At 33.7% G+C, this 17,999-nt stretch overlaps 2 protein-coding genes across 2 annotated transcripts; one reads left to right on the top strand and one right to left on the bottom strand.

The window, feature by feature from the left end:
* Positions 1-2,273: 2,273 nt before the first annotated feature.
* On the bottom strand, positions 2,274-4,444 carry LOC18051977 (chaperone protein ClpC1, chloroplastic). Its single transcript, XM_024190753.1, has 4 exons — positions 4,361-4,444; positions 4,057-4,242; positions 3,722-3,940; positions 2,274-3,599 (listed from the first exon to the last, which is right to left on the bottom strand). Exons 1-4 carry the CDS (start codon positions 4,442-4,444, stop codon positions 2,274-2,276), a joined length of 1,815 nt encoding a protein of 604 aa, XP_024046521.1.
* A 5,216-nt stretch (positions 4,445-9,660) lies between these two features.
* Positions 9,661-12,823, top strand: LOC18051976 (secoisolariciresinol dehydrogenase). The gene is made up of 3 exons (XM_006446887.2): positions 9,661-9,965; positions 10,058-10,129; positions 11,859-12,823. The coding sequence occupies exons 1-3, from the start codon at positions 9,946-9,948 to the stop codon at positions 12,661-12,663; spliced, it is 897 nt and encodes a 298-aa protein (XP_006446950.1). The 5' UTR covers positions 9,661-9,945; the 3' UTR covers positions 12,664-12,823.
* Positions 12,824-17,999: the final 5,176 nt, after the last annotated feature.

Below are 17,999 nucleotides of genomic sequence, written 5' to 3'. Positions count from 1 at the left end.
AGCTCTGAACTTGCATTACTTTCATTAGAGTAATCCAAGAGGTAATTTACATCAATTCAACCACAGAACCCCATTCTTTAATTATTGTTTCAAGTTCATGAATGGCTTCTTTACTTAGGATTCATCTAAGTTCTGAGAGGTCATTTCTTCCACACAACGAATTTTGTAATGTTGAAAACAATTTGCCATTGTCTTTGCCTGAACATTTGTTGTCCAAGCTGTGACTACAAAATTAATTGCATCCAAAACATTTATTTTTACTGGATTGGTTTGCCCCAATTCATAACCCTCCAAAATTCTACGGTAAAATTGGCTATGATGATGCATCTTGAAAGCTCTTATTATCCCTGCATCACATGGTTGGATTTTTGATGTCATGTTAGGTGGCAAATAAAATAGCTCAATATTTTGTAATCCTTCAATGTTTTTTGTATGGGCTTAGATTTTTCCCTTACATTTTTCTGTCAAGTCATCGAACATCTTCTTCAAAAAGCATCCCAATCATCCATGATCTTTGGTTGGCTCGATCGGTATTGCCAATTCAAACTCTCCATGTTTACATTCTCGAAGCAACATGGTTTTGCATACTTTCCAATGATCCATAGAGGAATTTTTTCTGAGCTATATTCTTATTACAACAGATAACAACTATAATCCTTTCTTTGTGTTGCTTCTTTCTTTCAAGTTGCTTTGTTACAAGAGAGTGATCTGCTTGTAACCTACAAAACAATCCTGTTTCATCCATATTAAAAACATCTTGTATGGCGAACTGATCTATTTTTCCACTTTATGAACTCCCATTGCTTCTTCAGGTCTTGTGTATCAACTGATCCACTATTTGCAAAACAACGAAATAACTTAATATCATGTCTTTACTTGACCTTCTCAAGCCAACCCATGGAAAAGTTGAATTCTGCAATCTCTTGAGAGTTTAATATTTTCATAGTCTCTCTTGCCTTTTCCAAGATTAACTCTCCTATTATACATCACACGATCTTGATATTGAAGAAACAACTCATAAACGACCTTTTCCATGTGTGGAAATTTTGATAGTTTGTGCCGCTTAGCAAGACCACCTTTTGTGAGATCAACCAAAAGACATTCTGGTGATCGTTTGAGTGTATTTGATATTGTACCTTCACTAACTTCCACGTGAAAACTTACAAAAACCCATTGCTGCAATTCTTTTTGCTAGCATGTGGGGGAAAATGATCCTCTCCGGATCTGATCCATTATGAGCTTTTCAAGATCTCCAGCCATGTGTCTTTTAATGGTAGTGTATGGGTAAAATTCAACTTCTTTTATTTTTTTATTTATTAACTATCAATTAATAATTGACTTATTTGCTCAGAACATCATCAGATCAGGAGAGAATCCTTATCCGCATGTGGGAGTGCTCTTTACTATACTTGCTTAATGCTTTATGCATCTCATCTTATGGTTGATTTTTGAACACATTTCAAACAAAAAGCTATTGTAAATGTTCAAGTAATTTAATATGAAATAAAAGAAGACTTAATGGCTGTTTATATAAAGGCTATTTCTAATCAAATTCATTAAACACAATTAATTAAGTTAAGTAACACGAATACTATTTAATTAAGTACATAGATAAGTACCATTTATTTACTCTTTTGGTTAAATGAATAGTTAATTGCATTAAATATATGAATTAAATTACTTTTAATCTAATTCATTGAATTTAATTAAGTTAATATAACATGAATATTATTTAATCAAATAGACACATACAACATATTTATTATTTTGGTTAATTGAAGGTATAATTTAATTCATATTCAACATTAGTGAAATACATTTAATGCTCGATTATTAAATATATGTTAATTAAATTGTGAGTAATGCTGTAAATTAATAAAATATTATTTATCGATTATTTAATGTCTATTTTAATTAATAAATTTTATATTATCCCACCCTAATAATTTATAGAGCTTCTCCAGTAGTTATGAAGTAACATTTATAACCTAGTTATTCGATGTTATTGTATTTTATTCTAAAAATAAAGGAATATTTTATTTTAGTTAGTATTTTGTTTTCTTTCTCTCAAGATCAAAAAAACAGAAGAAGTTTTATGCATTTACTTTTTTACAAAACGAAGAACAACAAATTGAAAATAATACCAAATGCAACTTAAAATTTCAAATTTTTAAAAAAATATGTGACAACTCAGAAACAAACAGTGGCGACCTTTTAGTTCACATTATACGAAGCGCAATAACAACTAAAAATTTTCAAGTCCATAAAAAAAATTAGCGGGCGCACACAGTTACATAGCCATTTCCGCGACAATACACAATTACATTACCTCCTGAATCACAATCCATTGTGACAGAATCACCCTCTTGAATATATCCAGTCAAAATTAGTTCGGCCACATTATCTTCCAAAAGCCTCCCGATAGCCCTTCTCAGTGGCCTTGCTCCATAGCTCGGATTGTATCCCTCTTCAATAAGTTTCTTTTTGAATGTATCAGTCACAGTAAGATCGATACTTTTAGCCTCTAGTCTTTCATAAATTTCTTTCAGCATTATATCAACGATTTCCATGAGCTGCATCTTATTCAGCTGCCTGAAAACAATCACCTCATCAATCCTATTCAAAAACTCTGGCCTGAAACGTCTTCTCAGTTCCTCCGCTACCTCCCTCTCCATTTGATCACTTCCCAATATGCTTTCCCGGGCTATCACTGAATCCCCAATATTTGATGTCATTATAATGATTGTGTTTTTGAAATCCACGGTCTGCCCCTTACCGTCGGTTACTCTCCCATCATCCAGCAGCTGAAGCATGACATTCAAAACATCGCGATGAGCCTTCTCAATCTCATCGAAGAGAATCACACTATGAGGCCTGTGTCGTACAGCCTCGGTCAGCTGGCCACCATTTTCAAAGCCAACATAGCCAGGTGGGGAGCCGAAGAATTTCGAGACTGTGTGCTTCTCCATGTATTCGCTCATGTCTATCCTTACCATTGCTTCCTTCGAGCCGAAGTACTCGAAAGCCAAAGCATTGGCAAGTTCTGTTTTGCCAACCCCAGTTGGGCCGGTGAATAGAAAGCTTGATATAGGGCGATTAGGGTCCCTAATTCCCACTCGAGCTCTACGAATGGCGCGGCTAATTGCCTCAACAGCTTCAGTCTGCCCTACAATGTGCTTCCTCAGAGACTCTTCTAATCGCAGAAGCCGTTGAGAATCTTCTGCAGAAACTTTCTCTACCGGAATCCCTGTCCATAATGCAACTACCTCTCCAATGTCGCCCTCCGTGATCAGCCCCGTGGCTCCTCTGGGTTTGTGCAGCATCACCCGTGCCCCAGCTTCATCGATCAAATCAATTGACTTGTCTGGATTAAATCTATCACTTATGTATTGATTAGATAAAGAGGAAGCCGCAGTTAAACACTCCTCGGAGTATTTGACACTGTGAAATGCTTCATACTTAGAGATCAAACCTTGCAGTATATCTACTGTCTCATCCACTGATGGTTCAGCCACTAACACCTTCTGGAAACGCCTTTTCAATGCTGAATCCTTCTCTACATATTTTCGGTACTCATCCAGTGTTGTGGCACCAATGCACTGCATTGAACACAGAAATTGGTCATTGTAAATTAAGTAAATATTAAAGATATGGTTTAAATTTGAAAATCAAATTTATGTGCAACATATATATTATATGCAGTCAAGTTAACTAAAGCAACCCTCAAGTCCCCTCTGGCAAGAGCAGGTTTCATAATGTTAGCTGCATCAAGTGCTTGGCCGCCGCCGCCAGCTCCAATAAGAGTGTGAAGCTCATCAATAAACAGGATAATGCCTCCTTCACTAAGCTTCACTTCATCAACAATCATCGTCAATCTTTCCTCAAACTCCCCACGATTTGAAGCTCCGGCAATCAGACGCCCCATCTCCAAGGCAAATATCTGAACAAGTCAATGATCAATGCATTACTACACATTCAAAATTTCAAATATTACTATGACATTATTGCCAAAGTACAATGAAAATATTTAAGCTGACGAATAAGTTGCAAGCTAACCTTCTTCCCCTGGAGTTTAAATGGGGAAGAGGAATTTACAATCCTCTGAGCCAATCCCTCCACAATTACAGTTTTGCCAACGCCGGGGTCACCAATTAGACATGGGTTATTTTTTCTTCTTTTACATAATATTTGCATTACACGCTCAAGCTGCTGCTCCCTTCCTACCAAGGGGTCCAATTTACCCTAGCAGAAGAAAAAATAAAATTGATTTTGAACATATTAAAATTGATCGATTACAATTTCGCATGTAACTTGACACATTTAAGCACAAAAGTGAACTGGGAAAATGCCATATTATCACCTCTTGTGCCATTTTGGTCAAGTCAGTTGCATATTTGCTTAGGGTTTCCAGTTTTACAGATTGTTCCTTCTCAAGTTTCTCCATTTTCACTCAGACTGAGATCTTGTTTTTCCTTTTATGCATAGCACAATTCATCAAATTGTTCTTCTACATATAAACCAAAATGGTACAAAATCCAATGCAACTAGCAGTAGCTGCTACACCAGTTACCAAGACTAATGATTTAATTCTCTTTATTACTTTCTTTATTCAATTCATGCATGTTTATAATTTTATGAATGTTGGTAGTGAGGTTTCTTGAATTCTTCTTCTCCAAGAGCTGTCCCCTAGGCTTCCTTAAACTGTTTAAAGCTCCATATTTCACACCTCAAGGCAAATCATTATTGGTCATTTCCCCAAGTAATTAAAATTTCGAAGTTAATTAATTAAATGTCGTTTAAATAATCTAGCAGATTGATAATTGGCCAAGATATATATGCACTTGTATGATTCGAAAAGATTGGCTTTGCATGCTCTTATGGATATTTGATACAAGCGAGCTCTTATATTCTTTTTTAATTTTTGTGTTTAACAACTGACGATTGCAAAGCATAAAAAGCCTATAGTGGGGACTGTAACGGCCTTTGTCAAGTGGGGCCGGAAACCGAATCCTCTCCTAACATTGCTAGTGATTATTATTATTTTCTGCACATTAGACCGGTCTCAATTTCCAAAGGAAAAACGAAACAATTAAAAAAAAGATCAAAAGGTAACAACCGAGCTAATTACACAAAATCTGAGGGATTCAGTATTTCAGTTTTGATAAATATTTTTTTTAAATCTATCCAAACATGGCAATAATGAGTTCTTTTAAAGTCAATCTCTTTAAATGACACACGGGCAAAAATTTCGAGCCCCGACATGGGCTTATTATACCCTTTATCTAAAGGATTTGAACAAGATAAATGTATCTCCTAAAAAAAGCCAGGACTCAGGAGCAAATTTTCGAGCACATATGTGAATTGTATTGTAAAATTTGTATACCTATAATTTGAGATTATAATATGAGTGGAGTTATTTGAATCTACTAAATTACTCTATAAACTCATTTACTTATTGGTTCCACTCATTACAAGTCTAAAAATGGTTTTGCTAAATTTCTAAATATGTCTCTAATCATTGTCAATTTCTTTGCAAAAATAACAATTCAAAATTAAAACTAGCGAAATTTTTAAATATGTGTCTAATTACCAACAATTTTTTGCAAAATAACAAATCAAAATTAAAACTAAGTGCCAGTGGAACGTAAATTTTATTACACATATAATTTTCTTAGAAGATAAAATCTCATAATCATCTTCTTCTTTTTTTTTGCTGGGTGCTTGTGTATTTTGGAACCATTGAGATTTTTTTTTTCTTTTTTGGGTTTGCAAATGTTGGTTTATTGTTGAATTAGAGTGAAGATTTATTTCATAATCATAATAGCTGGATCTATCTCTAGTAATTCACTATATTATTGTGGAGATTGAAGGCGCAATATAGACGACTGTTGAAAGATGAGCATAAAAATGAATATTGACTTGTCTATATCAGTAATTTAAGTTTGGAGTATTTCAATAACTAAAATTATTTATTAATAAATGGGTGTAGATAGTATTATGATGGGTTCAAATATCCTCATCCTTATAATATATGTAGCTTTGTTATAATTTTCAAAAAAAGCAAAAAGCATAGGCGCAAACTTAGCCCAAAGCACAAGTGAGCCTAATTTTCTTGAGCCAGCGTCTGGGCCGACACCACCCAAGTTATGTACCTGAAATAGAAAATTAATATTGTTTTGAGCTCACAAAGCTTTCGCACTAGATTAGATGGAACTAATCTTTTATTACGTTTGTTCTTGTCCGGTGTAGTAGAGCTATCGAATATAAAGCATTTCGTGAGGCACATTCTCATTGTGGTCATCGGTTGTGCTCGTAAAAATTAAATGTTGACCAGCGGGGATTGGTGCTATTGCTGGAGAGATTACGCTGTCTACTGTGGGACTCCCTAGTTAATACGCAAACGCAGCAACATGACGTTTTTGGGCACGCACACTTCCTACTTAATATGTTTGTAAATGAATTCGTATCTCTCAAGTGGATACAATATGTTTGCTCTTGCCTTGAGTCCTCACTATCAACGAATTGTCCCCGATCCATATCGACCCAAACGGACATCGTAGGCAGTCATCTCCAAGGCCCGAACCTCCATCACACTAGATGGAATCAAGCCACTAATTCGCTACTAAGCAACCACGTGTCGAGTTTCAATGCACTACTTAAGTACAAAACCATTGATTGATTGGATACTTGATATGTCCGGGTAAAAGCTCTGCCCAAAAGCACATGCATCCACGTGGAACTTTTAACTCCAAAGAAAAAAGTAGGAAAAAAAAAATTCATCCGCATGCAATCTTGTTTCTTCTCTTCTCAAAGTGAGTCAGTTGGCAGCAACATGTATCCATCTCAAAAACACCATCATCACAAACCCGTTAAGCTAAATTATGCATTAATTTAATTTGATCTGGTCACCAATAATGCTAAAGCGCTTTAGCGATAAGCACTCTTTTTAATAAGCAGCATAAGCATAGACAGCATTAACAGACAGTTAACAAACAATCCACCTTGTAACATTATCGAGTTGTCTCACGGTTGTCTCCACAATCTCGATAAAATGACAACCTTGTTCTTAATTGCTCTTGCCACCTAATGACTATTATTATCGGTATTATTTATGATTACATAAACCCACGATTAATTTAATTTTGGGTCAATTTTTTTTAATTTGGTTAGGCAAGCCACTGGTGACACCAACAGTCTGAGAAGAGAAGCACTTTTGGGACCATCCAGGCCTCCACTACCCCAATAAAAAAAAAAAAAAGCACTTTGTCTCTTAAGTCTTACTAATCGCTCACATGTTGCTTTACACTAATCTAATATATACATATTTGATGATGAGGGATGACATGCATACTGCTTATTTTTTTTATATGAGACAAAAGGAGATATTAATTTGTAAGTAAATCAATTATAGTTTCGTGCACGAGAGTCTGCTCAGATATTTTGTATTAGTTTCAGAATTGATTCATTTTGCGTGGAGGAAAGTCATCCTCCTTTAGCCACTTTCACATATTCACCACAAAAAAGATATCCTATTAATGCTTTTCTCTCTTTTAGAATAAGAGATAATACCGGTGATTCTTCTTTTTTATTGGGGATTATTTCAACTTAAAATTTTGATTTATGTTTAAACATTAAAATCTAACTATTTATTTAACTTAATCTCAGGGTAGGACAATGCTTATGTTGTGATTAATATTCTATTAAAAACATCTCAGGAATAAAAAATTAAATGAAAGGTGTTTGATCGAGTAGTTTCAAGTAATTTTATTTGAATCACCGTTTGAATTTAAATTGTGAAAAAAAATAAGGGTTAAAAAATAAATTTAGACTTTTTCCACTTTCTTATTCCCTCGTATTATGGGGCTTTTTTTTTTTTTTTGTGATTCTCATGTAACAGAGTTTTATGGCTTAAATGAAATCGTTAGCAGATTCAAAATAATTGGAAAGTAAATTGACTGATAGGTTTTCGAGATCCGTTGAAATTAAGAGATTGATTAAATTAATCACCGCCGAACTACCTAAGTTGACTTTTAATTGTATACGATTTTAATTGTAACGTAAACTATAAGTAATTAATTAGCTTATGCACAATTTCAAAATAATGATAATTTATCCGCACCGTGATTTTAACAATGAAAGTTGAAAGACGCCAAAATGCCGCAGCATCGTTCGGAAATTTATTGTTCATCAATTAATGAAATTTCGAAAATTACCAGCATAATTAAATCTGGTGGAAACTTGAATCATGCAGTGCAAATGCTATTTCATCGTGGGCTCCCATAACTTTTGATCCCGACCGTTCGCTGGCTCATATAATTATTAACCGCATGATTAATTGTCCCCATCTCCTAATCATGATCAAAGAAGGAACAATATGGAAAAAAAAAAAAGAAACCAAGTTTCATTTTTTAAATATGTATAATATGATAATAAAGAAGAAAAAAATGGAGAGAGTTACTAGAGTCTAGCCGTCTAGGTTAGTCTTTTCGAAAAGGTTACTTTTTCCTTTAATTTTGATCTTAGTGATAACAATTAAAACTTAAATAACTATTATCTTATGTATAAACAATAAGGTTGACATATATGGTCGGTCCAGCAGATCATCTTGCGTGAGAATCTATTTATATTCTCGATTCTGCATGATCTCTCTCGACAGTAGCATAATTAATATTTTTGATTTTTTAAGCAAAATTCCTTTTCTGTTATAGATACTACAGCTGGCTTAGACTTAATTCATTGTTTTAGCTAAAAAAAAAATATTTTATAATTAATGGAATGATCTCATTGTTAGTATCTAGTGATTACTTTTTTTTTTTTTTTTTGGTTTTGACCACGAGGTATCCTGAGGAGGGCCCCAACTGTGGGAGGCACCTTTAAGCCCGTACCACAACCCAGACTAGAAGTCCCTGCTCGAACCGAGAGGCACGGGTTCTCCCAACAAATGCGACTTCCCTGCGACTCAAACTGGGGAGCAAACCCAATCAAGCCACTTAAGGGGATTCCATTGCCAGTAGAGCCAACACTTTGTTGGTAGTGATTACTTATTTTTAACACTTCTGTGTTAACATTATTAAGGGACCTTTCATTTTAATTTTTTATTAATGCTGTCATAACCATAATGTAATTTCCCATTTGCTCCCTTTTTTTTGGTGTGCATTAGATTTTACCCCAAATTAAACTTATTATCTGCTTCGGCTTGAACTTTTGACATTTTGTTCCATCTAAGAACAAAATATTTCGGCCAAATCAAATGGACTATCGTTGGGGATTATGAAACTATTTCATACCAAAAACTGCACCACGCTTGCCTTAATTTGAAAAGAAGAAAGGACTTAAAAGATTATATAAAAGATTGGTCAAAAATGGAATGTACAAGTAACAGTACTTTATAGAACCTTTTCTTTTTGTTAGTTAGCAATCGCACTCAATACATTCCTTGCAATCATGAAATTCATTGCTCGTCTCCATCCACACACACCCACAACTGTAGTGCATGCAAGTAAAAAGAATTAAAAGCAAGCACCAAACCATTTGCAATAATATTACCCTCCTTTCTTTCAAAAAAAAAAAAAAAAAATTATTGTAACTTTTGTTTTGAATGGATCATTAAATAGGGACAGGTCATGACTGTTAATGAGTCGTCTCTCTTTCTTTCTTTATTTTTTTCCTCTCTTTATCTCTCAGAGATTGTGCGTTTGTGTTTGTAGTTTTGTTGCATGGAAATGTGTGTATAATGTTTATACAACTTCAGAAGCAACAGCTCCAGCTCCTCCAATAAATTCTCTGCCCTGTCTCTAACTCTCTTTCTTTTTCACATACCCTGAAACTGAAAGAGATCCAAAGATTATAAAAAAAAAAAAAAAGAATTAAAGGGTACCCTAGCAAGCTAGCTAGCTTCTTCTTCTTCTTCTTTATATCAGATCATCATCATCATAGCTGTTCAATATGCTCAGATCATTAACCAGGTCACTAACCATAGCTTTCACAACCTAACTCAGCTTTCTTGCTTCTTTGGTCGTTCTTCTTTGCTTTCTCTTATTTGTTTATATTTCTGCAGGGAGTTCAAGTTCATTGCTGATGATTTGTTCACTAAGCGTGCAAGACTCTACTCCACGGTTGGTGCCAAAAGGTAAGTCCAAACATAACTGCAATTCATTTTGAACAAACCTTAATTTTGCATGCTATTAAAAAATGAGTTTTGCCCAAGAAATTGAAAATGCTATTACCATTTGGATTTTTCTTTCTATACGTGATAATGGGTTGTTTGATTTAATTTTAATTTATTTCATTTGCATTATTTTTGCCATTTTCGTTTTTAGTTGTTACCCTCTCTCTTTTCATGCTTCATAATTCATATAATGATCAATAACGGTCCTTTGTGGTTGAATAAAAGATTTACTTCAATTTACAATTTTAAAGTAGTCATCATTAATTAATTTGTTCAATAATAAGAATTTTGTTACAAATCCAAAAAATGTGACATGCCATCTTGTAGATGATATGATGCGTACTGTACTCAAGCCAAATTTTCCATCCCCTCTAGTGTAACGATTTTCTCCTAACGTTTCTTTTATTAGTTGGGGCCATTTATTCTCTATTTCCTTGTATATAAATTTTTCAAGTTAGTGTTTTTTTTTTCTTTTTTCTTACGCTAAAATTTTTCTCAATTCCATTTTCATTTACAATATGACAGTTTTACATATCCAAGCCAATTTCAAGAAGGTAAATATCAACTGTGGTCTATTTCTATTTTTCTTTTCATTTGCTTAGCCATAAACGGTGAATTGAAAGAAAAGTAAATAAATAATTATTAAAATCAACACATGATGACTAGTAAGTACTTTCAATTGTATTTCTTAGCGCGGACAAGTTCCATTGTTTATGCATGTTTCCGATTCACAGATCTAGCGAGCTAGGATTCTGTTAGAAAAATACAATATAGAAAACAACACTACCATTACCAGATAAATCCACATGCAAGCTCAAGGTCCGCCAAAATTTTAAGGGTTTATTTTCTGGCAACATCTCCAAAGTAGAGCAGCTAACTGTGTCGCCATTTCTTTTTTTCATTCATGTTTTTAATCTGCATGTGTTATTGCTACTCGACCTTTAGCAGAGTGGTTCGAGTCTCTCTTAAGAGGATTCATACGTCCTCTTCCAAATAAAATTTTAATAGGGATAGATTTCTCTACTAATAATTTATGGGTGGAATAAATATCCATTAAATATTTATGAGGACCTACATATGTTATTTAATTATAATTGTTGAAACAACTGCTAGTTAGATCCAATGGTTATAAAGCTTGTTTTAGGTTGAAGATACTTCAACTTAGCTAGACTGTCTATTTTTTTATCCATACAGTTAACATACAAATTGTGAACATAAATGTGTGCCGAAAACTGAAAAGTTGCCACAATCTCTTCCGTATACTTTGACATTTTTTCTTTGTAACCTTATTTATAGCATTAAATAATCTAAGAATATTGACTTCGAAGCATTATTTAAAAAAATAAAAAACGAAAGAAAGAAAACATTTTCAAAGGACCGTTGTTGCAAGGAGAAGAAATTGTTTTCCGAGTCACAATCGTCTTTAGTGATAATGATGATTATGGAGAAAGTTTGGTCCATATTCCATCATCGACCGCCCGCAATAATTATTTTGATTGGACGTCGAATTGGCTTCACATTCTTATCGTTATCAACATTCTCTTTTCAATTTTTTTCTTGTACTTTGCCAAAAATTTGTCAAAAGAAACGACCGATTTGTAGATTTGTCGTCGCATTTTTTTCAACGGCACCATGAATATATCTATCAATTATTTGTATGATTTAATAATTTATCTGCTTTCTAAAACAGGCTAGAAGGTAAAGTAGCACTCATAACAGGCGGTGCAAATGGGCTTGGCAAGGCAACGGCCGAAGAATTTGTTCAACATGGAGCCCAAGTGATTATTGCTGATGTCGATTCTCAGATGGGCCCAAAAGTAGCCAAGGAATTGGGCCCTGCAGCCCATTATCTCGAATGCGACGTCGCTGCCGAGCTTCAAGTAGCCGAAGCCGTGGATACCGTTGTGTCCCGCCACGGAAAACTTGATATAATGTACAACAGCGCTGGAATAACCGGCCCGACTATCCCGTCGAGCATTGTGGACCTTAACCTAGACGACTTCGATAGAGTTATGCAGGTCAACATCCGGGGTTTGGTCGCCGGGATAAAGCATGCGGCTCGAGTGATGGTACCGACGGGCTCGGGCTCCATTCTCTGTACATCTAGTATTAGTGGGCTAATGGGTGGGCTCGGCCCACATCCATACACAATATCAAAGTTTACAATTCCTGGGATTGTCAAGTCAATGGCCAGTGAGTTATGCAGCAATGGGATCAGGATCAATTGCATTTCACCGGCCCCAATACCAACACCAATGTCTGTGACCCAGATCTCAAAATTTTACCCCGGGGCCTCAGAAGAACAAATAGTTGAAATCATTAACGGGCTTGGGGAGCTGAAGGGAGTCAGGTGTGAGCAGACTGATGTGGCAAGGGCTGCTTTGTATTTGGCATCAGATGATGCCAAGTATGTAACGGGGCATAATCTTGTGGTGGATGGAGGATTCACTTGCTTTAAACATCTGGGGTTCCCTTCTCCTGATCAGTTTGTGTAATATTATTGCTTTTCGGTTTAATAGTTTTTAATAATTTGATCACAACTTTAAGCTAATCTAGTTGTTTGAAATTTGTGTAATATGCATGGCAATTAGCGAAAATGGGAGTGTTGATGTGGGATTTGTAGAGGAAGTTTCTGCCTCATTTTCTACGATAACTAAATGTTGTCAAGTGGTTTTTGGATTATCTTGATAATTGTATAAATTAAGCTCTCTGAAAAACATTATATTAGCCCAAGAACTTCTATTCAACAACATTATATTTAGAGCAATTAATTTAATCAGGAATTTTTAGGATAGTTTATAGTAAAACCTTACTTGATACAAGGTCAAGACACTATTCAATCTATAGCTTCTTCAGCGTTTCTTCTCTTTTAACTCATGCGTCTAATAATCTTGGGCGCATGAATTCGAGTCCTAGCAATTGTTGGGACTCAACTCTCCTTTATTAGGAGTTTATTTGACTTTCTGTTTTAAGGGTAGAATAAATTTTTTTCCCATATTAAAATTAGAATTAAAAATGAGAATCCTAATTAATGTCAGATTGTAAAATTATCAAATTCTAGTTATAATATATTAGTATATAAAAAAAAATGCGTCGTAGCTAGCCACATCATAAACATTCCCAACCCCCCACCCCGCGCACAAAAAAAAAAAAAAAAAAAAAAACTGTTTTGGATAACGGTTGATAGAGCCCACAAGGCACCGACCTAACCATCTGCAAACTAGAAATGCTGGCTACTTAACTCGCGATATTGATTAAAAAGAGGTCACGGCTTTGGAAATTATTGCTGCACCAATACGTAATTCAGTAGATATTTAAGTCTTTGATTCAATAAAATCCAAAAATATAAGTACTTGGGCCCGCTCTTTTTTGGTAACTCAGTCGTAATGACAATGGATTTGCCCTTATGCCCAACACAAAATTCTTGTTAAAAAGCAATGATATAAAGGGTAGGAATTAGGATAGCCCCATATTTATCCGTCCTCAGTGACTTGAGGAGGGCAAAGTGACAGGCAATTTTTGTTTTGTTTTTTAACATGGTTTGCCATAGGCATAGGGTAAATAGAGTTGTCAATATCTTAATTCCATCACGAGAAAATGTCCTACATTTTAATGATCTTACATCGCTAGTTACTACAAATCAACTAATATTCCAAATTTCCAGCAATGAGGCGGGACCATTGAAGCTTTGGCTTTCATGTTTAGGATAATATACAATTAAAATTACAGATTTTTAGCAATATAACTTTGCAAAATGTGGGCATTTGCGCTTGATAAGTTCCCGTTTCTCAGATTATGGTGGCTAACTAGTATGTATATATATATGTGAGATAAATCTAAATTTAGCCTTTAGGTGTCAGAACATGCTACTGTTAATGTTAGGACGACTTAATATAGTGAAATATCTAATGTCGAAGTTTAAAAAATAACTGACATTTGTTATTAGTTAGGGACATAATCTTCAATAGCTTGACAACAAAACTTGGCTTGGATACATAAAGCTTGTACAAATCTCAATTTTATGTTTTAGCTTTTTGGCATGAAGTAAGCCATGAGTTTCTATATAGTATTAATACACAATTTGGCTCATGTTACCTTACCACGTGAAAAAGATATATAAAAAAGGACTTGTATGCTTCTAACGGGAGTATTAGGGACATCCTCTCATATCGACTGATTAGAATAAATTTTGGGTTAAATCTTTAAAGTTTGGATTATCCTCAACTCTTGAACTCAATGTATGAATTAATATATGAATTTTTATAGGTAGTTTTGATTAAAAAAGAGTAAATATCTCAAACTTTAAGTTCTCGTTAATTATCATAAACTTTATATTAACATGTACAAGTTGAGGGTGGTTGGCCACCGAAATTCTAATTTTAGCAGAGGTTAAAAAATGAATTTAGACTTCATCCCTTATTTTAAAACAGAAGGAAAAAAAAAGGTATAACTAGAGGGTGTGTAAGAAAAATGCAGAAGTTTACAAAAAAAAAAAAGTTTAACAAAAAAAATAATGATATTGTTTTGTAACTGACAATGGTTGCTCTGTAATATTGCTTTCGTTATCATCAACAACAATGTTGCTCATGGCTATGGGTTCGCATGCGATATTGCAAGAAATTTAGATAGCAAAGCTTTTAACAGAGCTATGTATTAATATCAGACCTTGGATGGAACAAGGTCCCCACGGTTTGGTATGGTCCCTCTTTTCAAGTTGTCATGTGCTCATCATCCCCTCACCTATTATTTGCTTAATTACAACTTTTCTTTTTCTTTTTAAAAAAAATATCTAACTTGGATCCTCCATGTCCAGGGCTAACTGTAAACCTAAATCTTTCTCCCATCAATTTCTGTGAAATTAAGCTTGAGAATTGAAACCCCTTTTGAAAGGAAAAAAAAAAAAATTACAGATGAATTTGTATTCACCGCACAGCACATTGGTCAGCCGGTGCACATGCATGTCTGGCAAACAGCCAAAGATGATTATGATAAATTTGATGATAAATGTACAAAAACGAATAAAGGTACAAGTTACAGCCATGCATGATTTTCTGGCCTTTCATGCTTTATCATGACCCTACACTGTTTAGTTTTGATTGGTCAGTCTTATCAACTAGTTGCATGTTTGCCACGTGTGTGTTAATTAATCAGAGTTTGTCTTGTATTGTTCATTAATAATAATCATGGCCGTATAATTTTTACGCACACAAGAATATCACGTGAAGAGATTATGAGTTGATGGAACCCAGGCTCAGCAGCCACGGTTTGGCTCTGGTAATTAAACATGTTTGGAGTTCCCAGAAGCCTCATTATGTGTTAAAAGCTCGAAAGAGTTAAAGTTGGATTCGGATTATTTATTAATTTCCAAGATAGAGAGAGAAAGGGGCGCGTGTAAACCAAAGAAGTAGAGGAGGCGGCAATGAGCTTGTTTGAATTGAACTAGAGGGAATTGAAGTTGATTTAAAGTTTTGATTGGGTAGTAGGTGCGGTGAAAGGAAAAGGAGTCACGAGAAACTTGGGATTTCTTCTGGAAAATTTATTCCAAATTAGGTCTTTGCAATTGCATGGCTCAAATGGCAACTGGGTTTCCATGTAATTTGAAAGTGGAAGCTACAACAACAGCTTTACTTTGAACAGCGACCGATAGCCACATTCCTGTGCGAAGGGGAATTGCTTGGATAATGCATGCATGTGTTTTGACAATTAGTAGTGTCGTTTTAGAGAAGAAAGACTTGCGTAGAACGTACGGTCTTAATAGATCATGCTATGTGTTAAAAGATCACCAATTTATCGTTGTTACCATTGAGAAAGATTTAGGTGGCGTCAATGCTACCACATTACATTAGCATACTATTCTCCAATTAATCGTATATCATTAAGTATACACTTAGTTTAAAATTATCATAAACACATTGTGTGCGTATTATGTGATTGTATGCTATATGAAAATTGGATTGTGGCCACAACTAAAGTGACATGGTATATCGCCCAATCTACTTATTATCTAAGACTTTCTCGTTATTAAAATTATTAAGTATCTTAAAGCTTTGAATAAACAAAATTTGTTAACAATAACAAGGATTTTTTGTGGTCGTTTACTAATGTATGCTTTAAGAAATTCTGGAAAGTTTTATTTCATATTAACGAAGACATTACTGGAAAATATTTATAGAAAAAAAGGGCAAAAACAAAATTACAAGTAATGGTAATCGATATTTTTGTAAATTTTTAAATTCCTTCATATATGAGTTAAAAAAAAAAAATCATCTCTCTCTTCTTTTTCTTTCTTTTTTTTATTTTTCTTGTTTCATTTTTTTCCTCCTAGCAGCCAAAACAACTCAATTTGACACAACACAGTCAAATGGCTAATCTTATCTTCAAATGAATTGTGGCTACATGCAGGTTCGGAATTCTTCTTTCAACAATATGCTATGAGGAAGAAGAACTAGAATTGATTTTTATTAGAATGAGTGGTGGAATTTGAAAGCAATACAAGTTGCATCTACTATCTACTTTTCACTCCTGGTCCCCTTGGGTTATTTCCTGTGCACTATTCTTTCTCAGTTCTCTCTCATGAATTATTGTTCAATTCAAAATGAATCAAATTGATATCAGAATCTTTCAAGACGTTGGGCAAATTAAAATGATAGGGAAAGAGAGAAAAAGCGCCATGTCTTGTGATCTCATTGAATAAAGGGTTTTCAATTTTTGAAATTATGCTTATATATAAATAAAAAGAAATTCTGCTCAGTTCTCTTTTATTTATTTGTTTATTTATATTTTTAAAAGGTAGAGGGGTGGATAAAAGCTCAAATATATATTTTTTACCAGTCCCCTACTTTTCCCAAGATTTTAAACTCAGAGAAATCAATCAGTTTTCCTTCTTGTTTTAAAATTCATCATAATCTTCTATGGTTAATAATATTATTCTGATAATTTCGAAAACATAAAAAAGGAAATGATTAATTTCACTAAATAAGACTATAAGAGAGATTTTTTGGTCAATTTTTTTACCTTATGATTTTAATCTTTTAGATCCATCTTGTTATCCATATAACCGCACAAAAATCTTGCAATTATTATTGAATTTAAGATGTTTTAATGATTCTATTTACAAATTCATCATTGCTACGTAGAAATGTAAGAGTTTGGTTAAGTTTTTTTTTCATTGTATTAAATTATCTGATATCCGAAGATCACATTAAACCTCGACTAACCCAGATTTGAGCTAAGTAGGACCATTATGGCGGCAAAATTTTCCCAACAAATATTTAACGCAACTGCATTCACAAGTCTCGAATCGAGAACCTTAATTAAGATAGAACAATCTCATGTTAGCTGATCTATGCGCTTGTTAGTTTTGGTTAGTTTGAATTTTGAATAGATTTGTATGTCTGAATTTTAGTGACATGTTTGTTTCTTTTTATTTGAATCTCTAAAAATAAGTAACAAGTATTTTGTTTTTTTTTTCAACTTAGCAAATTTAAAATCAAGTAATTTTACATTTATGCTCTTATATAATTTTAATGTTAAAGAAATATTAAATAACTCAAAGAACATAAATAATATAATATTTTATAATAACATACATTATGTTAAAATGAATACAACCCTTTAGTATGCTAAACTAGAATATATTGATAAATTTTATTGTATTTTATAATATTTTTTATAAAAAATATTCATAAAAAATTATTAAGATAAATAATGTTATTTTGAAGAAAATAAAAAAGTAAAAATAAAAATAACGTTAATGCTAATTAGTAGGCTTAATTTAGATAAAGATTAAAATGAGTTAATTCAAATAGAGATATTGCACTTTTTAGATTAA

This window comes from Citrus clementina, unplaced genomic scaffold (genome assembly GCF_000493195.1).
Source record: "Citrus clementina cultivar Clemenules unplaced genomic scaffold, Citrus_clementina_v1.0 scaffold_2, whole genome shotgun sequence".
In the NCBI taxonomy this organism is placed as follows: Eukaryota; Viridiplantae; Streptophyta; class Magnoliopsida; order Sapindales; family Rutaceae; genus Citrus; species Citrus x clementina.
Note: the sequence above shows the minus strand (reverse complement) of the source record. Positions and strands in the feature narration are given on the sequence as shown.

Coding starts and splice junctions, on each gene's coding strand:
- LOC18051977 (XM_024190753.1), bottom strand. CDS start 4,444: ATGGAGAAACTTGAGAAGGAACAATCTGTAAAACTGGAAACCCTAAGC. Junction 3,941..4,056: donor TTAAACTCCAGGGGAAGAAG/GTTAGCTTGCAA, acceptor TGACTTGTTCAG/ATATTTGCCTTGGAGATGGG. Junction 3,600..3,721: donor TTGCCAGAGGGGACTTGAGG/GTTGCTTTAGTT, acceptor TGTTCAATGCAG/TGCATTGGTGCCACAACACT.
- LOC18051976 (XM_006446887.2), top strand. CDS start 9,946: ATGCTCAGATCATTAACCAG. Junction 9,966..10,057: donor ATGCTCAGATCATTAACCAG/GTCACTAACCAT, acceptor ATATTTCTGCAG/GGAGTTCAAGTTCATTGCTG. Junction 10,130..11,858: donor TCCACGGTTGGTGCCAAAAG/GTAAGTCCAAAC, acceptor TTTCTAAAACAG/GCTAGAAGGTAAAGTAGCAC.